This window comes from Martes martes, assembly GCF_963455335.1.
Source record: "Martes martes genome assembly, chromosome: 3".
Taxonomy (NCBI): Eukaryota; Metazoa; Chordata; class Mammalia; order Carnivora; family Mustelidae; genus Martes; species Martes martes.
Window position 1 is genome coordinate 133977869 of NC_137890.1, and position 22055 is coordinate 133999923.

The window sequence follows — 22055 nt, forward strand, 5'->3', positions numbered from 1 at the left end:
TTATAGGCAACATTTAAGGGATGGATGGATATTATGTATGCAGCAGTCGATAATGTTAATGTAAGTATTGGTCAATATTACACTAAACTTACAATTTTTAAAGCGCCTTAGTTTAATTGGGCCATTTTCAAATAGTAGTTCCAAGGATCCCTTGGTATGTACACACAAAATGAAGAACTTCCACCTAATAAAAGACTAGCAGTTATGCGTGCAGCGTTTGGTGACAGAGCTTGCTCAAAATCTGGCTCTCTCATATCGTACAAGCTCTGCAACTGACTTTGAACAAACCGCTTTTCCTCTCTCAGCCTGTTTATGGACTGAAAAAAAACAAAAAAACTCAATGTCCGCTTCATGGCATTGTTCTGAGGTTCCAAAAAATATATATATATATATATATATATATATATATATATATAAGTAGAGGACCTTATATAGCCTGGGAATAATAAGTCCTCAATAAATATGTTTATCAAAATAAAAATTCAATAACAAATGTTATTCATGGGTTTTAAAAATTTTATTCACAGTTTTTATTGTTTTTATATTTAAAATGCTGTGGATGAGTTTATGTGAAATGAGTTCCATGCTAAGAAAGTTAAATCTGTTGAAGACATTTCTATCATCAAATAAAAAAAAAAATCAGGAAAATTTCTATAAATTTGGTTATCACCTCTTTTATAACTTTTTTTCTGGAGATAGAAAACATACATTAGGTCACTTAGTTACTATGTCCTACCAATCTGAGAACAAGTACTACGTATGATTAAGCCCTTTGTAGTCATTTCAAGATTATATTCGTGTACATAGTAAGCATGTAATAAATATTTACTTAATGTTGAATAAATTTTTAAGAAAGTTCGTGCTGATCCTTAAAATGCTATGGCTTCTGAAAAGCCAAGTTCACCTAGGATAGAACTATTTGGATTAACTCATCAAACCATGTGAAAAAGAAAATGATTAATGTTATTGTCAACATACTGCTAACTTTTGTTAATTTTATAGGTAGACGAGCAGCCCATATATGAATACAACCTCTACATGTATATTTATTTTGTCATCTTTATCATCTTTGGGTCATTCTTCACTTTGAACTTATTCATTGGTGTCATAATAGATAATTTCAACCAACAGAAAAAAAAGATAAGTATTTTAAGGTTTTTATAATGCACTGAAAATATGAATGATTATTTTCTTAAAAACATAATATGAAATTTAATTTGATATCCATTAGTAATTAGCTTCATTAGAACTTCATTTAATTTTCCAATAATTGGCCAGAATACAGTACAAATAGGTTCAATCTCATTCATATCTGCATAGAAAATAATTATCTCCTAAGTTATGACTATTTTTATGCAATATGACAAGTATTCAGTTTTTTTTCAGTGTTCCCTATAAAGGACTAATAATGAATAATTAAAAATTAGTGCACTAATTATTGATTTATTCAAAACACATTTCATTCATTCTCTGAGCCACTGTTTCATGGGGTATGTAGTTGCCTGGCCCTTGATGAACAACAACACAGGATATGGTTCCTGAGCTCAGGGAGTTTATATTACAGCAGAAGAAATGATACATGTAATGGAAATTAGGATTTGTTAAGTGTTGCAAGTGAGATACTCTCCTGAGATTTCTGTTTCATTACCCTTCACATCAGCTGTATTAATTTCATAGGGCTCCTGTAACCAACTACCACAAACTGGTGGCTTCCAACAATAGAAATTTATTCTCTCTCAGTTATGGAGGCTACAAGTCCCAAATGAAAGTGTTGGCAGGGCCATGCTCTCTTCAGAGCCCCTAGGGGAGGATCTTTCCTTGGATCTTGCAGCATCCTATAGCTCAAGTGTTACTTGGCTTACAGAGTATATCTTCAGTCTCTGCCTCCATGGTCACTTGGTGTGCTCCCTCTCTATGTCTCTTTCCTTTTCTTATAAGGACACTGGTCATATTGGATTAAGGGGCCGCCCTACTCTAGTATGACCTCATCTTAATTTTATTACATCTACAATGACTGTATTTCCAAATAAGGTAATTCTGAGGTACCAGCAGTTGAGACTTAAAATATTTAATTTGATATCCAACACAATTCAACCTAAAGCATCCACCATAAAATGTATTATTATTATTATTATTATAGACTTTGTCTTATAAATGTGGGCAGCCACAGAGAGGTTAAGTGATTTACTGAAGATCATACATCTAGTTAAGTAAATGATAGTTTTGATAGAGTCAGCAGCTGATCCCATATTCCACGTATATTTTTTAGGTCCTCTACTATGCTATGTGCCCCAATACTACAATATGAAATAATGATAAGTGTAATAAGAGAAGTTAACAAAGCAGTGACAACAAGAAAAATAAGTGTGTGGTCAGAGGAAAAAATAGATACAAATAGAAAAAACAGCTATAGGAAGTCGTGACTTCCTATGACTTATGTGACAATTGTAAGCCTTGGAAGACGAATTAGAAGGTCTGTAGCAACTGAGAGGCAGAAGGGTGAATAATCCACAGGGAGGGTAGAGGAATGTGTGACCATGTGCGTAGGGCTTACAAAAGAGACAATCCAGGACGAATAGCCTTTCATCAGTTTGAGTGGAGTTTTGAGATGGAGTTTGTTTTTTAAAACTTTTTAAAATTCCAATTTAAATTCCAATTAGTCAAATACAGTGTAATATTAGTATGATCCAACACTTCTATCCAACACCCACTGCTCATCACAAGAACCCTCCTTAATCCCCGTGCCCTGTTTGACCAGTCTCCCCATGCTTCTCCCCTCTAGTAACAATGGCGTTTTGAGAAAAGAAGTAGTAAAAGATGAGATCTTGCTTGAGAGCAGATCTGAAAAGCCATATTCGATCTTTTTCAGGAGGAGATAATGTGTCATTGAGGTATTTTGATTAGAGGAGCACATATAATCAGGACATTGGTGTTCGTTAAGATTTGATGATGCGTCTGATTCTGTGTAAAGTACTCCACACACGTAATCTTAGTCAGGTTTCACAACAAATCTAAAAGCCATTGTATCCTCCCCTCTGACCCCCCGCTCAACCATCAGAGATGTTGTGTTACTTGCATGTCATCTGACAGCGAGGAAGTAGCTTTATCACAGATCCAACTGGAGTCTTGTCTTCCAGGGACCCTGAAAACTAGGTTATGATTTTAAAAACAGTGTTTTATGTAACTAATGAATCACTTAACACTACATCAAAAACTAATGATGTACTATATGCTGGCTAATCGAACATAATAATAAAAAATAAATTAAAAAAAATAAAAGTAAATAGAAAGAAAAAATTAATCCAGTAATGATGTATAGAATGATTGGAGAGAGACCAAAGACTAGGTCAGACTCTGCATTACCCACTACCTCAACCACACTTGTGTCTTCAAATTAGTCATCAGCAATGGAGAATATGGCATATATTCAATGAAGAGATTGTAGGGGGTAGAAGCTACAGTACGGTCTGTAATTTGTAAGAGATAAAGCATCTAAGAAGTCTCAGTTTTCCTGTCAAAGTTGACTGATGTACTGTGGCTATAAAGATATCTTTCAAAGATAAGGGGTAGAATTCAAAGAGTGATTTTAGATATTGACTTAGCATCTCAGAAAAGATGGAGATACATGCAGTGAAATGTCTGAAATGTCATCATTGTACATGATTGATATTCACAATTGGAAGAAAAATTTAGTAAATGTTAAAGGTTATTTATGCTTACATTTTCAAATACAGGGTTTTTTTTCAAAGATATTTTAAAATTCCATCTTCCAAAAAAAAATAAATAAAATTCCATCTTCCATTCTTACATTTAATATCTTAGAGTTACACTTAGCTAACATTATCATACATTCATGCTTTTCAAAAAAGAATCTTTAAAAATTCATAGTTAATCTTGAAAATAATTTTACAAAGTATACTCTAATTTTCAATTTAAGTATTTTTTCAATTTTAGTCATTACAGATGTGTATACATGATATATAAGCATGTAAATATGATGCCTCAGTATTCTCTGCATAGGATAAGTTAGACACGTATCTAGATAAAGCCATGTGACCATGAACAGTACAGCCACAGCTTTAATTGCTTTAATCTCCTTGCTTTAAATATTATTCTTGCAACAAGAATTGCCACTGGAGGAAGGATAGGGTGGGTTGACATACTATTACCATTACTCTCAGGCAAAAGTTACTAATTTGGAAGCACTGACAACTACCACTATCCCCTACCTTCCTTCCAGTATTTCATTTTCAATTTAAGCATACCTTTTATTTTCTGACCTTTTCTGAATGGCTCCTGGTTTCTTTCCACCCTACTAAGAGACAGGACCAAGACTTAATTAAACTACTGCAAGAGAGGTCTTTTTGCTAGATACTTTGTATATTATATATGATTTCATCTAATCCATATCACAGGCTTATGAAAGTGGCATCTTTATGCAAAGGTGTATACACTGGGGGCACCTGGGTGGCTTAATGGGTTAAAGCCTCTGCCTTCAGCTCAGGTCATGATCTCAGGGTCCTGGGATCAAGCCCCGCGTCGGGCTCTCTGCTCAGCAGGGAGCCTGCTTCCCTCCCTCTCTCTGCCTGCTTCTCTGCCTACTTGTGATCTCTCTCTCTGTGTCAAATAAATAAATAAAATCTTTAAAAAAAAAAAAGTGTATACACTGACCTAGCAGTGATAAGTAGCTTGTTTAAAATCACGTAACAGGTCCACTGGAGGTCACAAGTCAAAGGTCTGGCTTCAATGCCCATGTTCTTTCCCTAGTGTTTTCTTGCTGCTTAAGGCTTTTCGACTTTGGGACTTTGGTCTCAGCTCATGACTTTACCAACTACCCATGCTTCTTCTGATAACCAACCCCACTTTGCTAGTTTTTCCAAATAACCATCACTTTTACAAGTAATGTCTTCACTTAATAAGTTTATGTAGTTTAGGGTTTAATTCATCAGAAAACATAGTTCAGAAAATTAGAACACAAATTATTAATAGGCTCAAGTTATAAAAGGGATAAGTATGTAGTATATTTACACAGACCTAGTATAGACCTGGGTGCATTTGGGTAAATTCTAAGTAAAGCACCCCCTTTCAGTAACTATAACCTTGTTAAGAAGATTAATAACAATGACAGTAACAGCAACTAACAGTTATTGAGGGCTTGTGTATCTGGCATTCTGCTGAGTGTTTTGAATGTGTTATCTCAATTGATCCTCCCAACAAACCATCAAAGTATAGCTACTCGTGTAATGATAACATGACTTATCCTCAAAGACATTAAGAAACTTGCCCAAGGACAACAGAGACAGGATTTGAAGAAAGATGATCTGACACCAGAACTAAATTCTTAACACAGCCTTGACATAGTGTGTAATATTGAAAAAGACCAGTGTGATTTATAGAGCATCTTTCATCTAGCTTTTAAAGGGATGCATTTTGTATAAGGGCTCTCAATCTACACTAAAACTAATCCAAACAACACAAGACTCTCTCTTGGAGCATCTTGTAATCTCCTCCTAGTTTCATCCCACCTTTTATTATTTTGGCAACCAGGGTATCATTAAGAGAAGTTAAAAATTGCTGCTTTGATTTTTACCTCGATTTCATAGTTCTCTTCCCAGTGTTTTCCTAGCTTCTTTTGATAAGTTCTTGACATGCTACAGTACTCAGCCCTCATCCATGAGTAGCTCTCTTAACACTGGCCTGAAGGCTCTCCCTGATGCTTAGCATCACTATGTAAGATAAATACCAAAGACTGTATATTAACCAGAATAAAAGTAAATTAAAACCCATTAAGAAAGAAAGGGAAGTCTGGTTACCATGTACCATTTTATCAATTTTTTCTGAAAAATGCAATATAATAGAAAACTGAATATTGCCTAATCCAAGAAAATTAAAGGGAAACCATAACCAGATCATTTCTAACTCCAGGACCCTACAAGCTGAGTAAGGATTTGAGAACTATGAATTCCCTAAAATAAATTCCTAATTACATGGATTATACTAATTGATCCCCTAACTAAAAAGTTGATATTTCACATCAATGTAGAAAATATGTGAATATGTAAAAATTAGATAATTTCAAGAAAATTAGCTTACCCTAAAAGAACAGGTAAAGTTTCTAGACATCCTTTGTGAGATTTAGACTTTTACAGTGTTGAAAAGATCTAAAAACTTCATTTGGATGTTAGTTATTTTTACTGTTGAAACTTAGGGTTGTCTATTTAATTAAGAAGTCCTTCTGGTCAAGGATCCTAGATCTTTGGTAATTTCCTCAACACCTAGAATACTATTGTGTATACTGTTGACACCTATAATGTTTATGTTGAAATTCCTTTACTGGAATGAAAAAATTAGCTAACCAGTTTCTTGAAACACACACACAGATACATGTAGTACATGTTCCTTGTAGTCTCCCCCACCCCTTATCTACAGGGGATGTTCCAACACCTCCAGTGGATGCCTGAAACCACAGATAGTACCAAACCTTAAACAAACAAACAAGCAAACATGTTTATGCTCCTACATACAAACCTATGGTTAAGTTTAATTTATAAATTAGGCACAGTCAGGGGTGCCTGGGTGGCTCAGTGGGTTAAAGCCTCTGCCTTCGGCTCAGGTCATGATCCCAGGGTCCTGGGATCAAGCCCTGCATCGGGCTCTCTGCTCAGCAGGGGAGCCTGCTTCCCCCTCTCTCTACCTGCCTCTCTGCCTACTTGTGATCTCTGTCTGTCAAATAAATAAATAAAATCTTTAAAAAACAAATAAATAAATTAAGCACAGTCAAAGAGGAACAGAAATAACTAATAATAAAATAGAACCATATTGGCCCTATAGCTCAGGGGTTAGAGCACTGGTCTTGTAAAATAGAACCATATACTATAATACAAGTTATGTGAATATGGCCTCCCTCAAAATATCTTATTGTGCTGTACCTACCCTTCCTGTGATGATGTGAGATGATAAAATGCCTGCCTGATGAGATGACATGAGGTGAATAACATCAGCCTTGTGATGTAGGTTGGGCTACTATTGACCTTCTGACGGTATGCAGGAAGGAGGGTCACCTGCTTCCAGACCACAGTTGACCGTGGTTAACAGAAACCATGGGAAGGGATATCATGGATAAGAGGGCACTACTCTTTATTCTTTTTCTGTGCTAAAGGAATATGGCATTTGTAAATGAATACAAATAAATATAAAACTACTTTTGCTATTGTTTTGGCCCCTACTATTCATTAGAGTCCCAAATGTTAGCCAAATCATCCAAAAGGTATTCAGTATTCTTATTTCTTATAACCCTTCCTAATATATCGGTTATCTAGCAATAAAATGTCTGATGAGACTAGTAACAGATAAAATGAAATATCAGCACATAGTTTAAAATAATTCAGATTACCTCACCAAAAGAAAATTGAGGCAATAATTATTATAGGGCAATATATATATCTTATATATGCACATTACACTATTTATGAAGAGTCACGGGCCTATATATAAATAATTATTTAAGACATATTTATAGCTATGTGGCACGTAATAAAATGCATTTTATTTCTATCTACATATTTTTAACCTGTCTTAATGATCTGAGAAAGGACGTAGATAATGATTACGATTTTAACTAGGTTTATTTTTTATTTCTTTACCTTGGAGGTCAAGACATCTTTATGACAGAAGAACAGAAGAAATATTATAATGCAATGAAAAAGCTGGGCTCTAAGAAACCACAAAAGCCAATACCTCGGCCAGGGGTAAGCAAAACAAAACAAAACAAGTTGTCCTTAAACAACACAGAGGGTAGGGGCAGCAACCCTCCACACAGTTGAAAATCTGTGTCTTAACTCTTGATTTCCCCAAATCTTAACTACTAATAGCCTACTGTTGACCAGAAATCTTACTGATAAACTGAACAGTTGATGAACGCATAGTTTATATATTATATACATATCTATGTACATACATACGTTCTTACATAAGGTAAGCTAGAGAAAAGAAAATGTTAAGAGAATCATAAAGAAGAGGAAATACATTTCTAGTACTATGCTGTATTCATCTAAAAAAAATTCATGTTTTAGTGGACCCATGTAGTTCAAACCTGTGTTGTTCAAGGATCAACTGTACATGTATACATATATATCTTTGGCATATAAATTTTCCAAATTATTTTAAATTCATCTTTAATGTATAATTTGTTCTTAAACATGAATGTGAATATTTGAACAAAAGTCCTTATAAAACTAAATATATGTATCTTGGACATTATCATAGATCTTAATATTCTTATTTTTAATTTTTCTGTAAAAATGAAAAGTAATTATATATGGTTTTACTTCTCTATTAGCTACACAGCTTACTATGAGTACAATGGCCTGTAGAAGATACAAATAAAATTTACTTTTGATTGAAATGTATTTATCTAAATGACGATTTGGGGGCACCTGGGTGGCTCAGTGGGTTAAGCCTCTGCCCTCGGCTCGAGTCATGTTCTCAGGTCCTGGGATCAAGCCCCGCATCGGGCTCTCTGCTCAGCGGGAAGCCTGCTTCCCCTCTCTCTCTGCCTGCCTCTCTGCCTGCTTGTGATCTCTGCCTGTCAAATAAATAAATAAAATCTTTAAAAAAAATTTTTAAAAACTGAGGATTTTATGATGCAATGATTGCTTCCTAGCAGTAGGGTAAACTAACTTGCAGATTTTTGATTGTGACAAACAGCAAGAGAAGCAGTTGGACTGATCATGAATCTAAACTTTTTTTCTACAGTGTGGTTAAAGACCAGAACAGGCTCAGATGGAAATATTGAGTCTTAGCAGTAAAATGACAGTTTGTATTCCTCTAACATCATGAGGGGGGAGTTTAAACACATTATATGCATTTCAATTTATATTCAACATGACATACCTTACCAGAGAGTCATGGCTGAAGACTAAGCCAGTTAATGCCCAGCTGGCTATATGAGGATCACCTGGCATTTTTAAATGGACACATTGCCGGGTGTCAACCAGATCTACTGCATTATAATCTATGGATTTGAAGCCCTGGTATTTAATTTTTTGCTTGCCCTACTTGATCTTGGTAAAATACCTTAAAACTTTCCTATGCAATTGTTTTTTTGTTGTTGTTTTTTTGTTTTGTTTTTTCCTATGCAATTGTTAAAAGGATTTTGAAAAAGCTTGTGTTTCCTGGAAAGCATAATACTAGCAGTGAAATTAAAAGGAGGCGTGATCTATAAGTATGGATATGTGTGGAAATATGTATTCTGTACATGAAAGAGATAGGAAATTATAGGTCTCATACCATGACAGTCATAATAGTGCAAGATCATACAACACATTAGCTAAAATAATATGACAAAGTAGAAATTTAGAGACCTGCTATTTTATTGGAAACTCCAGGTGGAGGAGTTGAGGTTTTCTTAGTAAAAAATTACCTGTGACCGTGGCAATTCATGTATAGTATACTAGGGTGGGTGCGTTTAAAAGCAAATGTTAGGGGCGCCTGGGTGGCTCAGTGGGTTAAGCCTCTGCCTTCGGCTCAGGTCGTGATCCCAGGGTCCTAGGATCGAGCCCCGCATCGGGCTCTCTACTCGGCAGGGGGCCTACTTCCTCCCTCTCTCTCTGCCTGCCTCTCTGCCTACCTGTGATCTCTGTCTGTCAAATAAATAAATAAAATCTTTAAAAAAAAAAAAAAAGCAAATGTTAGTATACACGACCAACTGAAATCTGGCGGGTCTGATCTGTACCAGAAGTGGTCAACAACAACAAAAAGTTTTCATGTGCTTTGAGTTAGATTTAACTCACTAATAATGTTTCCTTTAAAATCAAGAACCTATGACCAAGTATAATTTATGCAACTTTTGAAGACATACCTTTCTAAAATACTTTTTACTAATGTAATGATTAATGTATAATCATTGCAAAACCTACTCTACATTACATATTATTCTTGTTTCTTTACAGAACAAATTCCAAGGATGTATATTTGACCTAGTTACAAACCAAGCTTTTGATATCACCATCATGGTTCTTATCTGCCTCAACATGGTGACCATGATGGTGGAAAAAGAGGGACAAAGTGAATACATGACTGATGTTTTATATTGGATAAATGTGGTTTTTATTATCCTTTTCACTGGAGAATGTGTGCTGAAACTGATCTCCCTCAGACACTACTACTTCACTGTAGGATGGAACATTTTTGACTTTGTGGTTGTAATTCTCTCCATTGTAGGTAAGAGCATTTTGAATTAAATTAAACTTCACATTTTCTCAGAGAAGCTTCTGAATTCTTGAATATAAATTTACTTTTGAGTACATATGTAAAATGAAAGAATGAAGGAAACTTAAAGACAAAACTAAATAAAACAAAGACCTCTGTGTCAGGATTACTGGGTTCATACTCTAGGTCTCAAGGCCAAAACTCTTCTGTTTGTTAGAAGCATGTAATACTCCTTGATATTTGATTTCCAAGATTACCCTCACAGAAGCAGCAGTTATGTCTATATAGGTAAGTAGTAGAAAGACCTATATGTAGGTAGGAAGACCAATGGAGAATCTGAAATTACCTCAAGTTTTAGCACATCATGAGAACTGTCCCTTGATTAATGATCATTCATAACCAGAATATCTCTGACTCTTTGTGAAAATTCTTTCTGAATTGGAAATGAAGGTAAGATCTCAAGAAATGGCATTTTCATTTCTTATGGCCTCATTACTTGACAAGTCTATAAAATAGAATCATTTCTCAACCAACCCCAGTCATGGCCATGAATCACAGTACATGATTTTATAATTTTTCCCCTTTCATTACCATAGCTGTTTTTCTGTCCTCTTATTCTCTCAATATCTGCACATGCTTTGCCCAATATTTTAGGGTTGCGTTTATTTTTTAGAATTGCAAATTTTAGACAGAAAGAGATTGTGGAGAGTGTTTAATACGCATTCAACTTGCAGATGATGAAACAGGCAGGCCCAGAAAGGATAAAGGTCACATAACCTAACATCTCAATATTGAGTACCATGTCACTTAAAAGAGACAATCAAAATCAATTCTTGAAAAAAGAGTATTAAGAAAATATTAAGATATCAGAAAACAAATTAAAATTTAAGTAGGAGGGTACCTGGGTAACTCAGTCATTAAGCGTCTGCCTTTGGCTCGGGTCACGACCCCAGGGTCCTGGGATTGAACCCCACATTGGGCTCCCTGCTTGGCAGGAAGCCTGCTTCACCTTCTCCTAGTCCCCCTGCTTGTGTTCCTGTTCTCACTGCCTCCTCTCTGTCAAATAAATAAATAAAATCTTTAAAAAATAAATAAAATTTAGGTAGGAATCTCAGAGTAATAAGCAAAATAGTGGAAACTATTTGGAAATCATCAAGTTGGGAAGAAAAAAAGAGTGTTCCTCTATGACCTCTATTTTTAACAGTGTTGGCTGATGCAATTAGATATGAAAACAGAGGGGTACATGGAGCAAATGATCTTCATCTTCAGATCATATTATGGCATTCTTTAAGAATGAAAGATAATCAACCAAAAAAAAAATGGATTCAATTAGAATTCAGAAAGTACAAACTTTAAATCACATGTATTGATATTCATAAATGTTTATATGTGGACAAAAAGTTTAGAAAGTATACCTAAAGAAAAATCTCACTTGCATTTACAATAAAAATAAAGTAAAATATCCAGCAACAACTTTAATAAATGCATAAGACTTCTTTGAGGAAAGCTAACAGGCATAAAAGAAGCCTTAAATAATTGAAAGGCTTTTATTATACTTGGTTAAGAAGGCTATCACGATAATCGTGACCCTTTTTGAAATAAATTAATTTGTAAATGCAGTGTTATCCCAGTGAGAATATCAATAAGTCTTTTTGACTGGTGGAAATAATGTATTGGCAATATAAGTCTGAATGATTCTAAAATTTATCTGGAAGAAAAATTAAAGTAATGAGGGGTTACTTATATTGCTGGATACTTAGACCACTGTAACATTGATGAAGTAGAACAGTGTCTTAAAAAACTCAGTAGATTCACATAGATAATTCAAAATTTAACTTCACTATATAGATAATTACTAATTTACTCAGTAGGAAGATCACATGAATCAAAAATTAAAGTGTAAAAAAAAAGGATTCAAGAAGAAATAGATTTAGGACAATGAACCTGAACAGTCTTTCCTATTTATGATACAAATTTGAGTCTATGAAGAAAAAAATAACAAGTTTATATAAAAATCAAAATATTCTATGGGAAAAATCTCACCACAACCTCTCCCCAAGCAAAAAGATTGAAAGACAAAACACAGGGAAAAGCTGTATGTGACATGTAAGACCAACAAAGGATAAGCACTTTCAGTGGAGAAATAGTCCTCAGAAATCAGTAAGAAAAGAGTAAATCTCTCAGAAAAAATGGGCAAAGGACTTGACACAGCTGAAAAGAGAAAGTTGAAAATAGCCAACAAGCACACAAAATGTCCAATTAACAAGAAAAATTGTGGATTTTTTTCCAACAAAAAATGTATAAAGAGATGTTTTGAAACATCATAAAGATTTTCTGGTAAAAATTATAAAGAACCACAATACTGGTTGAGTATGTGAAACCACGTGAGCATTTTCATATGTCACTATGAAGAACTGCACAGACTTTCTCAAAACAGGTTTGGTGATATACAAGAAAACTTTGAATACACTGATCTTTTATTAATATATTATCAAATGATGCTTAGGTAACTAGAAAAAATATACCTACCTGAATATTTTTCTCAGCCAAAAATATTGAAAACAACATAAAATTCTTCAGTATGTGGTTATTTGGACAGAACATTATAAAACTATAATTACTTCATTGCCATTTAACTGGAAATGTTTCCATGACATGATGAAGTGACTCAAATAGATCATAAAAAATGCCCAGGTAACATAACTACATTCATGGGGCAATGTGTGCCTGGGCTTGCACAGTAAAATGTCTAAAGTGATTAACTCAACAAAGTAGGAACAGTTATTATAATTGATGGTATTTCAGGTGATTTAGATTTCCCTTTAAGCATTTTACTGTATTGCTTGAATTTTCTGCATGAGTAGGTATCACCCCTATAATCAAATGGAGTGGGGAGGGGGAAAAAAACAATGGGAAAAAATACAATGTCCGCAAACTTAGTAAAGAGAGAGAAAATGTCACAGTGGTAATATCAATCATTTTCCTTTGGGATTGCTCAATCTGTTGATTGTTATGAAACTGCTTTCAATATAAAATGGTAGTCCTGAAATCACGAGAGAGAAGATGGCAGATAACATTACTTAAAAGTCATGATTTTTCTGTACCATTCCCTCCCTCCTCACCAGGTATGTTTCTGGCTGAGCTCATAGAAAAATACTTTGTGTCCCCTACCCTGTTCCGAGTGATCCGGCTCGCCAGGATTGGTCGAATCTTGCGTCTGATCAAAGGGGCCAAGGGGATCCGCACGCTGCTCTTCGCTCTGATGATGTCCCTTCCTGCCTTGTTTAACATCGGCCTCCTGCTCTTCCTGGTCATGTTCATCTACGCCATCTTTGGAATGTCCAACTTTGCCTATGTTAAAAAGGAAGCTGGAATCAATGACATGTTCAACTTTGAGACCTTTGGCAACAGCATGATCTGCCTGTTCCAAATTACCACCTCTGCTGGCTGGGACGGACTGCTGGCACCTATTCTCAACAGTGCACCCCCTGACTGTGATCCAAAGAAAGTTCATCCCGGAAGTTCAGTTGAAGGAGACTGCGGGAACCCATCTGTTGGGATATTTTATTTTGTGAGTTACATCATCATATCATTTCTGGTTGTGGTGAACATGTACATCGCTGTCATCCTGGAGAACTTCAGTGTTGCTACTGAGGAAAGTACTGAACCCTTGAGTGAGGATGACTTCGAGATGTTCTATGAGGTCTGGGAGAAGTTTGATCCTGATGCCACCCAGTTTATAGAGTATAGCAAGCTCTCCGATTTTGCAGCTGCCCTGGATCCCCCTCTTCTCATAGCCAAACCAAACAAAGTCCAGCTCATCGCCATGGACCTGCCCATGGTCAGTGGGGACCGGATCCATTGCCTCGACATTTTATTTGCCTTTACAAAGCGTGTTTTGGGTGAAAGCGGAGAGATGGACTCTCTACGTTCACAGATGGAGGAAAGGTTCATGTCAGCAAATCCTTCTAAAGTGTCCTATGAACCCATAACGACTACACTAAAACGAAAACAAGAGGATGTGTCTGCTACTGTCATTCAGCGTGCTTACAGACGTTACCGCTTACGGCAAAATGTCAAAAATATATCAAGTATATACATAAAAGATGGAGACCGAGATGATGGTTTGCCCAGTAAAGAAGATATGGTGTTTGACAACACTAATGAGAACTCAAGTCCAGAAAAAACAGATGCAACCCCATCCACGGTCTCTCCACCTTCATATGACAGTGTAACAAAGCCAGACAAAGAGAAATATGAAACAGACAAAGCAGAAAAGGAAGACAAAGGGAAAGATGGCAAGGAAAGCAAAAAGTAGAGTTTCGTTTTTGATATATTGTTTACAGCCTCTGAAGGTGATATATTTGTGTTAATAAGACTCTTTTAAGGAAGTCTATGCCAAAATTTTTATTGAAATATTCTCAGAGTCAGTGCGGTTGACTAGCTCTGATTCCCTAAAATAGGTGAACAGGATTAGCAGATGGCTACATTTGCATTGGTAAATGATTATGTAAGAATTGTGAGAGTACTCTGCAGGGCTTCTCGATTACAGCAAACAAAGCTGGTTTAATTTTATTTGTTTTTAATAAATCAGAAGACCATGTAGAAAATGTTCACCTCTGCCTTGTCATCTCTTCACAGGATTGTAAACCTTCCTGTTTCCCATGCAAATACAAACACACACTCATCTATCATTTGGATATCTGTAAAAGTGTTTTACCTTGGCTTTGCAAATGAAATGTCCTGATAGAAGGAATGGCCATTAGTAACAAATAACACATCTGTTATTAGGGAGCAAGACTCTTCCACGTACAGAGGTCATTGTCTATTTTTGAGGTGCTTACATTTATTCCGTACTGCATCAGAACCAATTTTTATGTGCCTATACAATGCCATGGGATTAAAAACATACGTAGGCTCTTCATTTCGACAAATATTTTTCATTCATCTTGACTCATAGACCAACCAGGATAAGCTTACCTTTTAGAGTATTGTGCTTCATAGCCTGCGTTTTAAAATATACTTCTTGGTTCATACGATAACCATGCAACGTGAAAAATTATTTTAAGTACATATCACATTCCTCAAAAGAAGAAAAAAAACTGCAGATGCTTTAGAAAAGAAGGACCGGAAGAAAGCTTTATTCACTTTTATTTATACAGTCTAACACGTTACTGTGCTGCCCCTTAAACACTAATAATGACCCAACTCTTCATCTGTTTGGTCAAAAATTTCTGCTTTCTCGGGCTGTATTGTCTAATCATTCTTTAGCACAAAGCAAAGTTAATATTTTCCTTCAGTGAAGTGCTTCCTGACGTGCAGCTATCTGTTTGATACTGTGGTTCATGTTTGAGCAGCTAATGGCTTGAGCAAAGCCTGGACTGCCTTGCCTGCTTGCCATCCTCGATGTGTGTGGCAAACTCTCAAGTCGCGATACACGTCAGCCTTTCAACAGAGACCCATGTTTAGTATGAGTGAAAGATCATCCAACCGGGATTCTTGCCACCCTGCTTTCTTGCCTCTAATGTACTGTCCTAATTGTGCTATTAGTCCTTTTGGACCTTTCTCTTTCATCTATAAAAATAAAGACAATGTCCCTTTCTCCTTAAAATTCTAAAACTCTGAGGCATAGTTGGTATCAATCAATAAGGTACCCTGAGCTGATAGTTTACCAAGCACACACTCATTTTCGTTTAGCTGCTGTCCGCCTGCCAAGAATTATAAATCTAGTTTTAAAAAGTCCTCGTTGATGATGGCTTGAAAAGAAATGGCCATGATGCATTTTTTCATGAGTTTATTTCAGGAATATGAGCTCTTTCTTCTATCAAGTTACTTATGCATAGGCAAAAATTGAGTTACATAAGTAGAGAGTAATTTTATTTAGAAGATTTTGTAGGAGTTTTCAAAGCAAGTATATATATTATTCATTTGCTTTTCTAAATTAAAAAAGAACATAAATTATATTTCTATAATAAATATGTAGTTTTTGTTATTCTGGCTAGTTAAAAATAAAGGAGATTTAAAAATACCTACAGAAATGAAGAGTATGGGTAGAGAATGACAGACAGAAAGAGGGACAGACTAAGAAACACCAGATATGAGATCAACAGACAAAAACAGAGACATATCCACAGAACTTTGTATCTGCAAAGTTTTTAAATTGTGACATATTTTACAACATCTGTGAGAGAGATGATCACTTCTAGACGTTTGTCCTAAGATACATATGAAATTAAATCTAGGGCCAAAGATTCTTTGCACCTACACTCAATTATTCATCTTAGGTTATTTGAGCCTCTTTTTTATTTAATAAGAAAGATACCATGCAGTGTTTTCCTAGGCTGTGTAGAGCATTGCATTGCATACCTGCTAAGCCTGTTGAAAATAGGTTTTGACAATTAGGGAACCATTCAAAATATATTACTTTTGTAATATTTTTAATACATTAAATTAAGAAATTAATATCACATTAGATTTAAATTCAGTCTATCCTCATTATTTTAAACCCATATAAATATAACTGCATTTTGCATATTTATATATTATGAAAAGACGTATGGTGGACAGGTTTATGTGTGATTTACTAGAAACATTTTTACATTACCTTCTTTTTATGTAAAATAAAAAATACTGGCAACTTGTTCCTCAACAGTTTCTTCTTACCATTTCAAAAAAAATTTTACAAATTTGCTCTTTTCTCCTATTTCATGCCGAACCAATTTCATGCTGAACAATACTTTTTTTTAATATAACATAGTTAGGTTTTGTATATATATGTTTTCCCAGGAATGTCTAGTTGTGACTTTTTATCAATTAAAAATAATATATGGAATTGAGAGCTTATTTAGTACTGTGTAAGCCTGAAGTGAAATTAGACTTTGCTTTTCATGTAGGTTACTGTTTGGTACTGATAATGAGATGCCTCCAGAAGGCACAGTCATGCTAATATTTAAGTTACATAATCATTGGCTTCATTTCACCTAATGATCTAGAATGGCAGTTACACTGTAAACTTTAAGTTAGAATACAATGGAAGCAAACACAAATGGAAGCAAAGATCTGGACACACATAAATGCATACATGCAATTTGGAGAAAAGTGGGAGAATCTCATTTTGCTTTTTTGACTGTTACATAGTTTGCAAAAGACATTAAGTGACTTGTGGGCTGTTTCTAAATGCTGATTGTTGAAAACCTCAACCCAAAATGTTCAGCATGATTTTATAGATTTTTGATAGCTTTATTAAAAAGATTTAAGATAAAATGCACATGTAAATAAAGCAGTTTTAAATAGCAATTTTGGAGAAATGTTACTGGAAGTAATGAAAGGAAGGCCAGCTAAATTAGAATGGCCAAGTAATCGGCCTGGGTTTAGGACGTATGTATAGAGACTACACGGTTTTTTAAGTATCTGTGGTTATGATGTAATATTCTTGAGGAAAAGAATCAAGAATTGCTTCATAAAAATAAGTGAATAGCCATGCATATAATAATGCTGTTTACATAGAACTCTGTACAATTTTCTTACATCTGTGAATGCTCAAAATGTTTGAGTTTGTCATAAATTATATTGCAGTTATACTGGAGATGTACACATTGTAATAGAATATAAAAATAAAAATCATTAACAAAATGAAGTCATGTTTGCATGTATTTTGTTTCTGTGTGGATAACCGTTAAGGAAGTAAGTTCAGTACAGACCTAAATAAGTTGAAGCTACTAGTAGCTTTTTTCTTTAAATGGAAAGACAGTTTCAATGTCCTCCATAGGAAGTCTTCCAGGATAAGAAATATGGGGACAAAGAATATGGAGTTCTAATGCAATTCATTGACATCCACAACAGAGTTTGTGCAGAAGGCAAAAATTGAGACAAGAAGTGAAGTTAGGCAAACATTTAGCCACACAGTGACAGTATGTATCTTTTTCATATAATAGCTTATTGTGTCATTGAGAGAGGGTTTAACACACATCATGGCCAAGGGTTTGGGTTCCAGACCCAGAACTGTGTTTGGATCCCAGTTAAGCTATGACTCTCTGAGTTTCCTGAATATATTATTTAACCCATGTGTGACTCAGCGTTCGCATCTATAAAATGAGGGTAACTGTACTACTTCACTATTTATAGTCCTAGAATAGAATGAGAAAATCCACATGACGCAATCAGAGCAATTTCTGACCAATACAAAATTAATAGTTTACATTAGTAATAGTGGTTAGTGTGGCAACCAATTTGCCACTAAACATGTTAAGAGCCCAGGCTACACCGTTGCTCATAGGAGCACAATGCATTCTTCATAAATATTAAATGATGACAATATTTACTCTATCTTACATGACTTTGTGTAAATATGGTACCTGAAAGAGTCTTACACATCTTACTGGCACATAAAAAAACATTTAGTGATGTGACATATATCCAAAAATATTTCAAAATTGAGCTATTTTTGAGATCTGTGCATTCAAACAATGTACTAAAATGAGGAAACATACGAATTTGCAAAGGTTTGGCTTATTGCAAGAAAAAAAAATCTAAGCCTCTATTTTGTCTTAGCTGTAAGCATCCGGTCCTGCTTTTGATTTTTAAATAAGATACACCAAGAATGATTGCTGCTGTGCTCAGCCATTATTTCAATCTTGTGTGTTATTATAATGGCATGTAAAAAGATATAAAATCTTCCTAGGGACCTCTGTACCTGCAGTTGTGATAATCACTGCAAAATAAAATTATTGTCCCTGCACGACATCATCGTGCATCTTAACATAACTGATTGGCAATCACATGAAGTCCCTACAACAAAAGAATGAACTTCTTCCTTGCCATAGATAACGCTATGCCATAACCCAAGCAAAATGGGCTGCAGGGTACATGGTAATCACTCTCCAGGGAGGGGAGGATTGCATAGTGGCCAGACCTTTGCTGCAACAGCATCTCGTGGACACAGGAAGAGAAACATGAATAATTGATAGCTCTAAACAAGCAGTAGAGCGAACATGCTACACTCTACTCCCTATTATTCCGAGTAGTGTAATTAGATAGGTACATTAACGATTGATCTAAGAAAAAAGCCAATTTTAAGAGATTCAGCAAGGGATGTTTAATGTTTAATCATGTGTTTTTAGCTTGAATCTCACTTAAAATATTTTTCAAAAACAACTGAAATGCAACAAAGGAGTAGATAAAACAATGGAGAGACTCGTATAGGAAAGATTTAGGTCTTGTGAACAATTTTAAAACCTAGCGGAACTGAGCAAAAATTATTCTCGTTCTGGATGTGATATTTACTGGTATGTTCTATTTTAGGTTTTATTTCATAAAGGACAAAACATCCTCCATTTAGTTAACTTCTACTAGCAACAGCTTGGAATGTCTTTGTGAGCTAGTCAGAATAATGAAAAGCAAAGACCAGTCATATTACTGAGTGAAAGAAGTCAATCTAAGAAGGCTGCGTACCATACGAACAAGTAGGTGGCTCCAGTGGGAATATTTCAATGCAGTCAGAACACACTGAGATTTCATAATCATTGGGAATTTTAAATAGAGTTGATTTTAATGACATTAGACCCCTAGCAAAGTTGAAATGAGCACTACCAAAGAAAACATTTTTTTTTTTTTAATGTATTGAGGTGGGGAAAATAAGCAGTTCAAAGACAAGGTCTGAGAAAGACCACTGATAAATTGAGAGTATGGGTAAGCAGAGTTTTCCAACCTTCCCAACAGGTCTCACAGATCCTTTCTACTTTGGGTCTTTATGCAGAGTCTTAGAGCTGTGACACCTTCACTTCCTTCTCAGCCCAAGGCAATAAATCCATGAATTCAAAACTTTTCTGATTCTTGGTTAAACTCTAGAAAGTCAAACATAGCAAAGTTTAGTGTTCAAAGAGAAGGAAACATCATATATGAGTATGTTAGTAATAATTTAATATTTACTGAACACCCTCAATCTGTTATCCCCCCTTCAATCTGCAGACAGACAAATCCCTTCCCTCATGAAGCTTTTATTTGAGGAGGAGACAAAAATGATGTGCCCTACATGACTAAAAATACCAGAAAGTCATATTAGATTGATTTTATCATGCATTGCTCATTATGAGTGTTACATGTATTTGATTATATTTATTGTATGTTCTATAATCTGTGTTATATACTATTTTATTTTATGATACTTAATATCAGGATATTTCACTCTCAAAGCTTCATAATTTTTGGTCAAAAGTTAAAAATAGTGACTTGAAGTTATGATTTCTTTTGCTGTAAAATTTTGTAAATTTGGTCATTCATTCCAATGATTTACAAGCTGTTTTACCAGAGAAAATCACTCAGGAGCTAGCTTTTGATTCCTAATAGCTATTTCCTTTCTCACTCCCAAAAATGAGTGATTATTTTAAAAATATTCAGCGTAGTCATTTTGCTTAGGCATTCATGCCAAAGATTTAATGGGACAAACACTAAAATTTATAGTCGAAGTAAAAATGTGTGCTTCTGTTTGAAGCTAGGATATTATCATTGTCCTTTGTGTTCTTCTAAACATTGAAAATTAAGAACTAATTTTGTAATAAAGTGTTACAGATGAAAAATAGGTATCAGAACTCCATAGGAAAAAGATCTATATTTTTAGCAACTTAAAACAACAAATATCTATTGTCACATGGTTTCTGTGGTCCAGGACTTTGGGAGTAGTTTGGCTGGGGAGTGCATTCATCTAGAGGCTTGAGGAAGGCTGAAAGATCTGTTTCCAAGATGTCTCAATCACTTGGCCATTCGCAGGCTTCAGATTCTCACTGGCTGTTTAAGGAGGACTCACTTCCTCCACCTGGATCTTTCCTTAGGGTTGCTTGAGTGTCTGGCTTCCCCCAGAGAGCAAGGAAGAAACTTCACTGCTTTTTGTGACTTACGCTCAGAAGTCAGAATCCTTCATTTTCACCACATTCTATTCATGAGATAAAAGTCAAGCACATGCTCAAAGGAAGGGCATGAAACCACTTCTCGAAGGGAAGAGTAACAGAGAATATATAGACACAAAAATATTTTTTTCTTAAAAAAAAAAAAAAAAAATCAGTGAAGGGGACCTGGGTGGCTCAGTCAGTTAACGTCTGCCTTCAGCTCAGCTCAGAATCCCAGGGTCCTGGGATCAAGAGCCACATTTGATGAGATCCTTGCTCAGAGTGGAGCCTCTGCCAGCCCCTCCCCCTGCTTGTGCGCTCGCTCTCGCTCTCTCTCTCTCTGTCAAATAAGTAAATAAAATCTTTAAAAAAAATCAGTGAAGTTCACAACTACCAAACTTCTAAATATCAAACTCTCATTCCAACTCCCTTTAAATAGTAAAGACAGAATTCTGTTGGAATCTCCCTGAAAAACTCAGTGCATTTTGATATATTGGTTTTAGTTGATACCCTCAATTGAATCAGCTCTAATGAGAAAAGATTAGGAAGAAATAGAAGTGGGAAAAGCATTCATTCATGCTTCATTTTCCTGCCTTATTTATCTCCTTGTATATACTCATCTTATCCTAACCATCTTATTTAGACCCTAAATTCAGAGCAATGATTGATGACTGGTTTAGTCACCTAATTTGGCCCTGGCACTTGCAACTAAAAGAAGTTATGTTTATCTCTAAAGAGTCACATATTGTCCATTTACTTTAGAGACAAATGGGTCTGCCTCCTACAAACCTCAGCCAGAACGCCACGTAGGGCCAAGTTATGGGCAGGAAGGGATCTGGGAGGGAGCCAGGGAGAAGAAGAGATTCAATCTCCTTTAGCTTTGTGACACAGGCCACAGCCTAGACCAGATCTGAAGAATGACTGCAGTCAAGAAGTGAGTGGTTTTAGACGAGCGTATTTTAATTT

At 35.3% G+C, this 22055-nt stretch overlaps 1 protein-coding gene across 3 annotated transcripts in view; it reads left to right on the forward strand.

Moving 5' to 3' along the window:
* SCN9A (sodium voltage-gated channel alpha subunit 9) overlaps nt 1–14527 on the forward strand; it is a gene marked incomplete at both ends in the record, with an annotated part of 99157 nt that extends 84630 nt beyond the window's left edge. For all 3 annotated transcript variants that reach the window (XM_080798011.1, XM_080798010.1, XM_080798009.1), the window contains 5 exons: nt 7–60; nt 1003–1144; nt 7651–7748; nt 9951–10221; nt 13335–14527. In XM_080798011.1, coding sequence (XP_080654137.1) covers nt 7–60; nt 1003–1144; nt 7651–7748; nt 9951–10221; nt 13335–14527 — 1758 coding nt within the window. The remainder of the gene's footprint in view (nt 1–6; nt 61–1002; nt 1145–7650; nt 7749–9950; nt 10222–13334) is intronic.
* Nucleotides 14528–22055: the final 7528 nt, after the last annotated feature.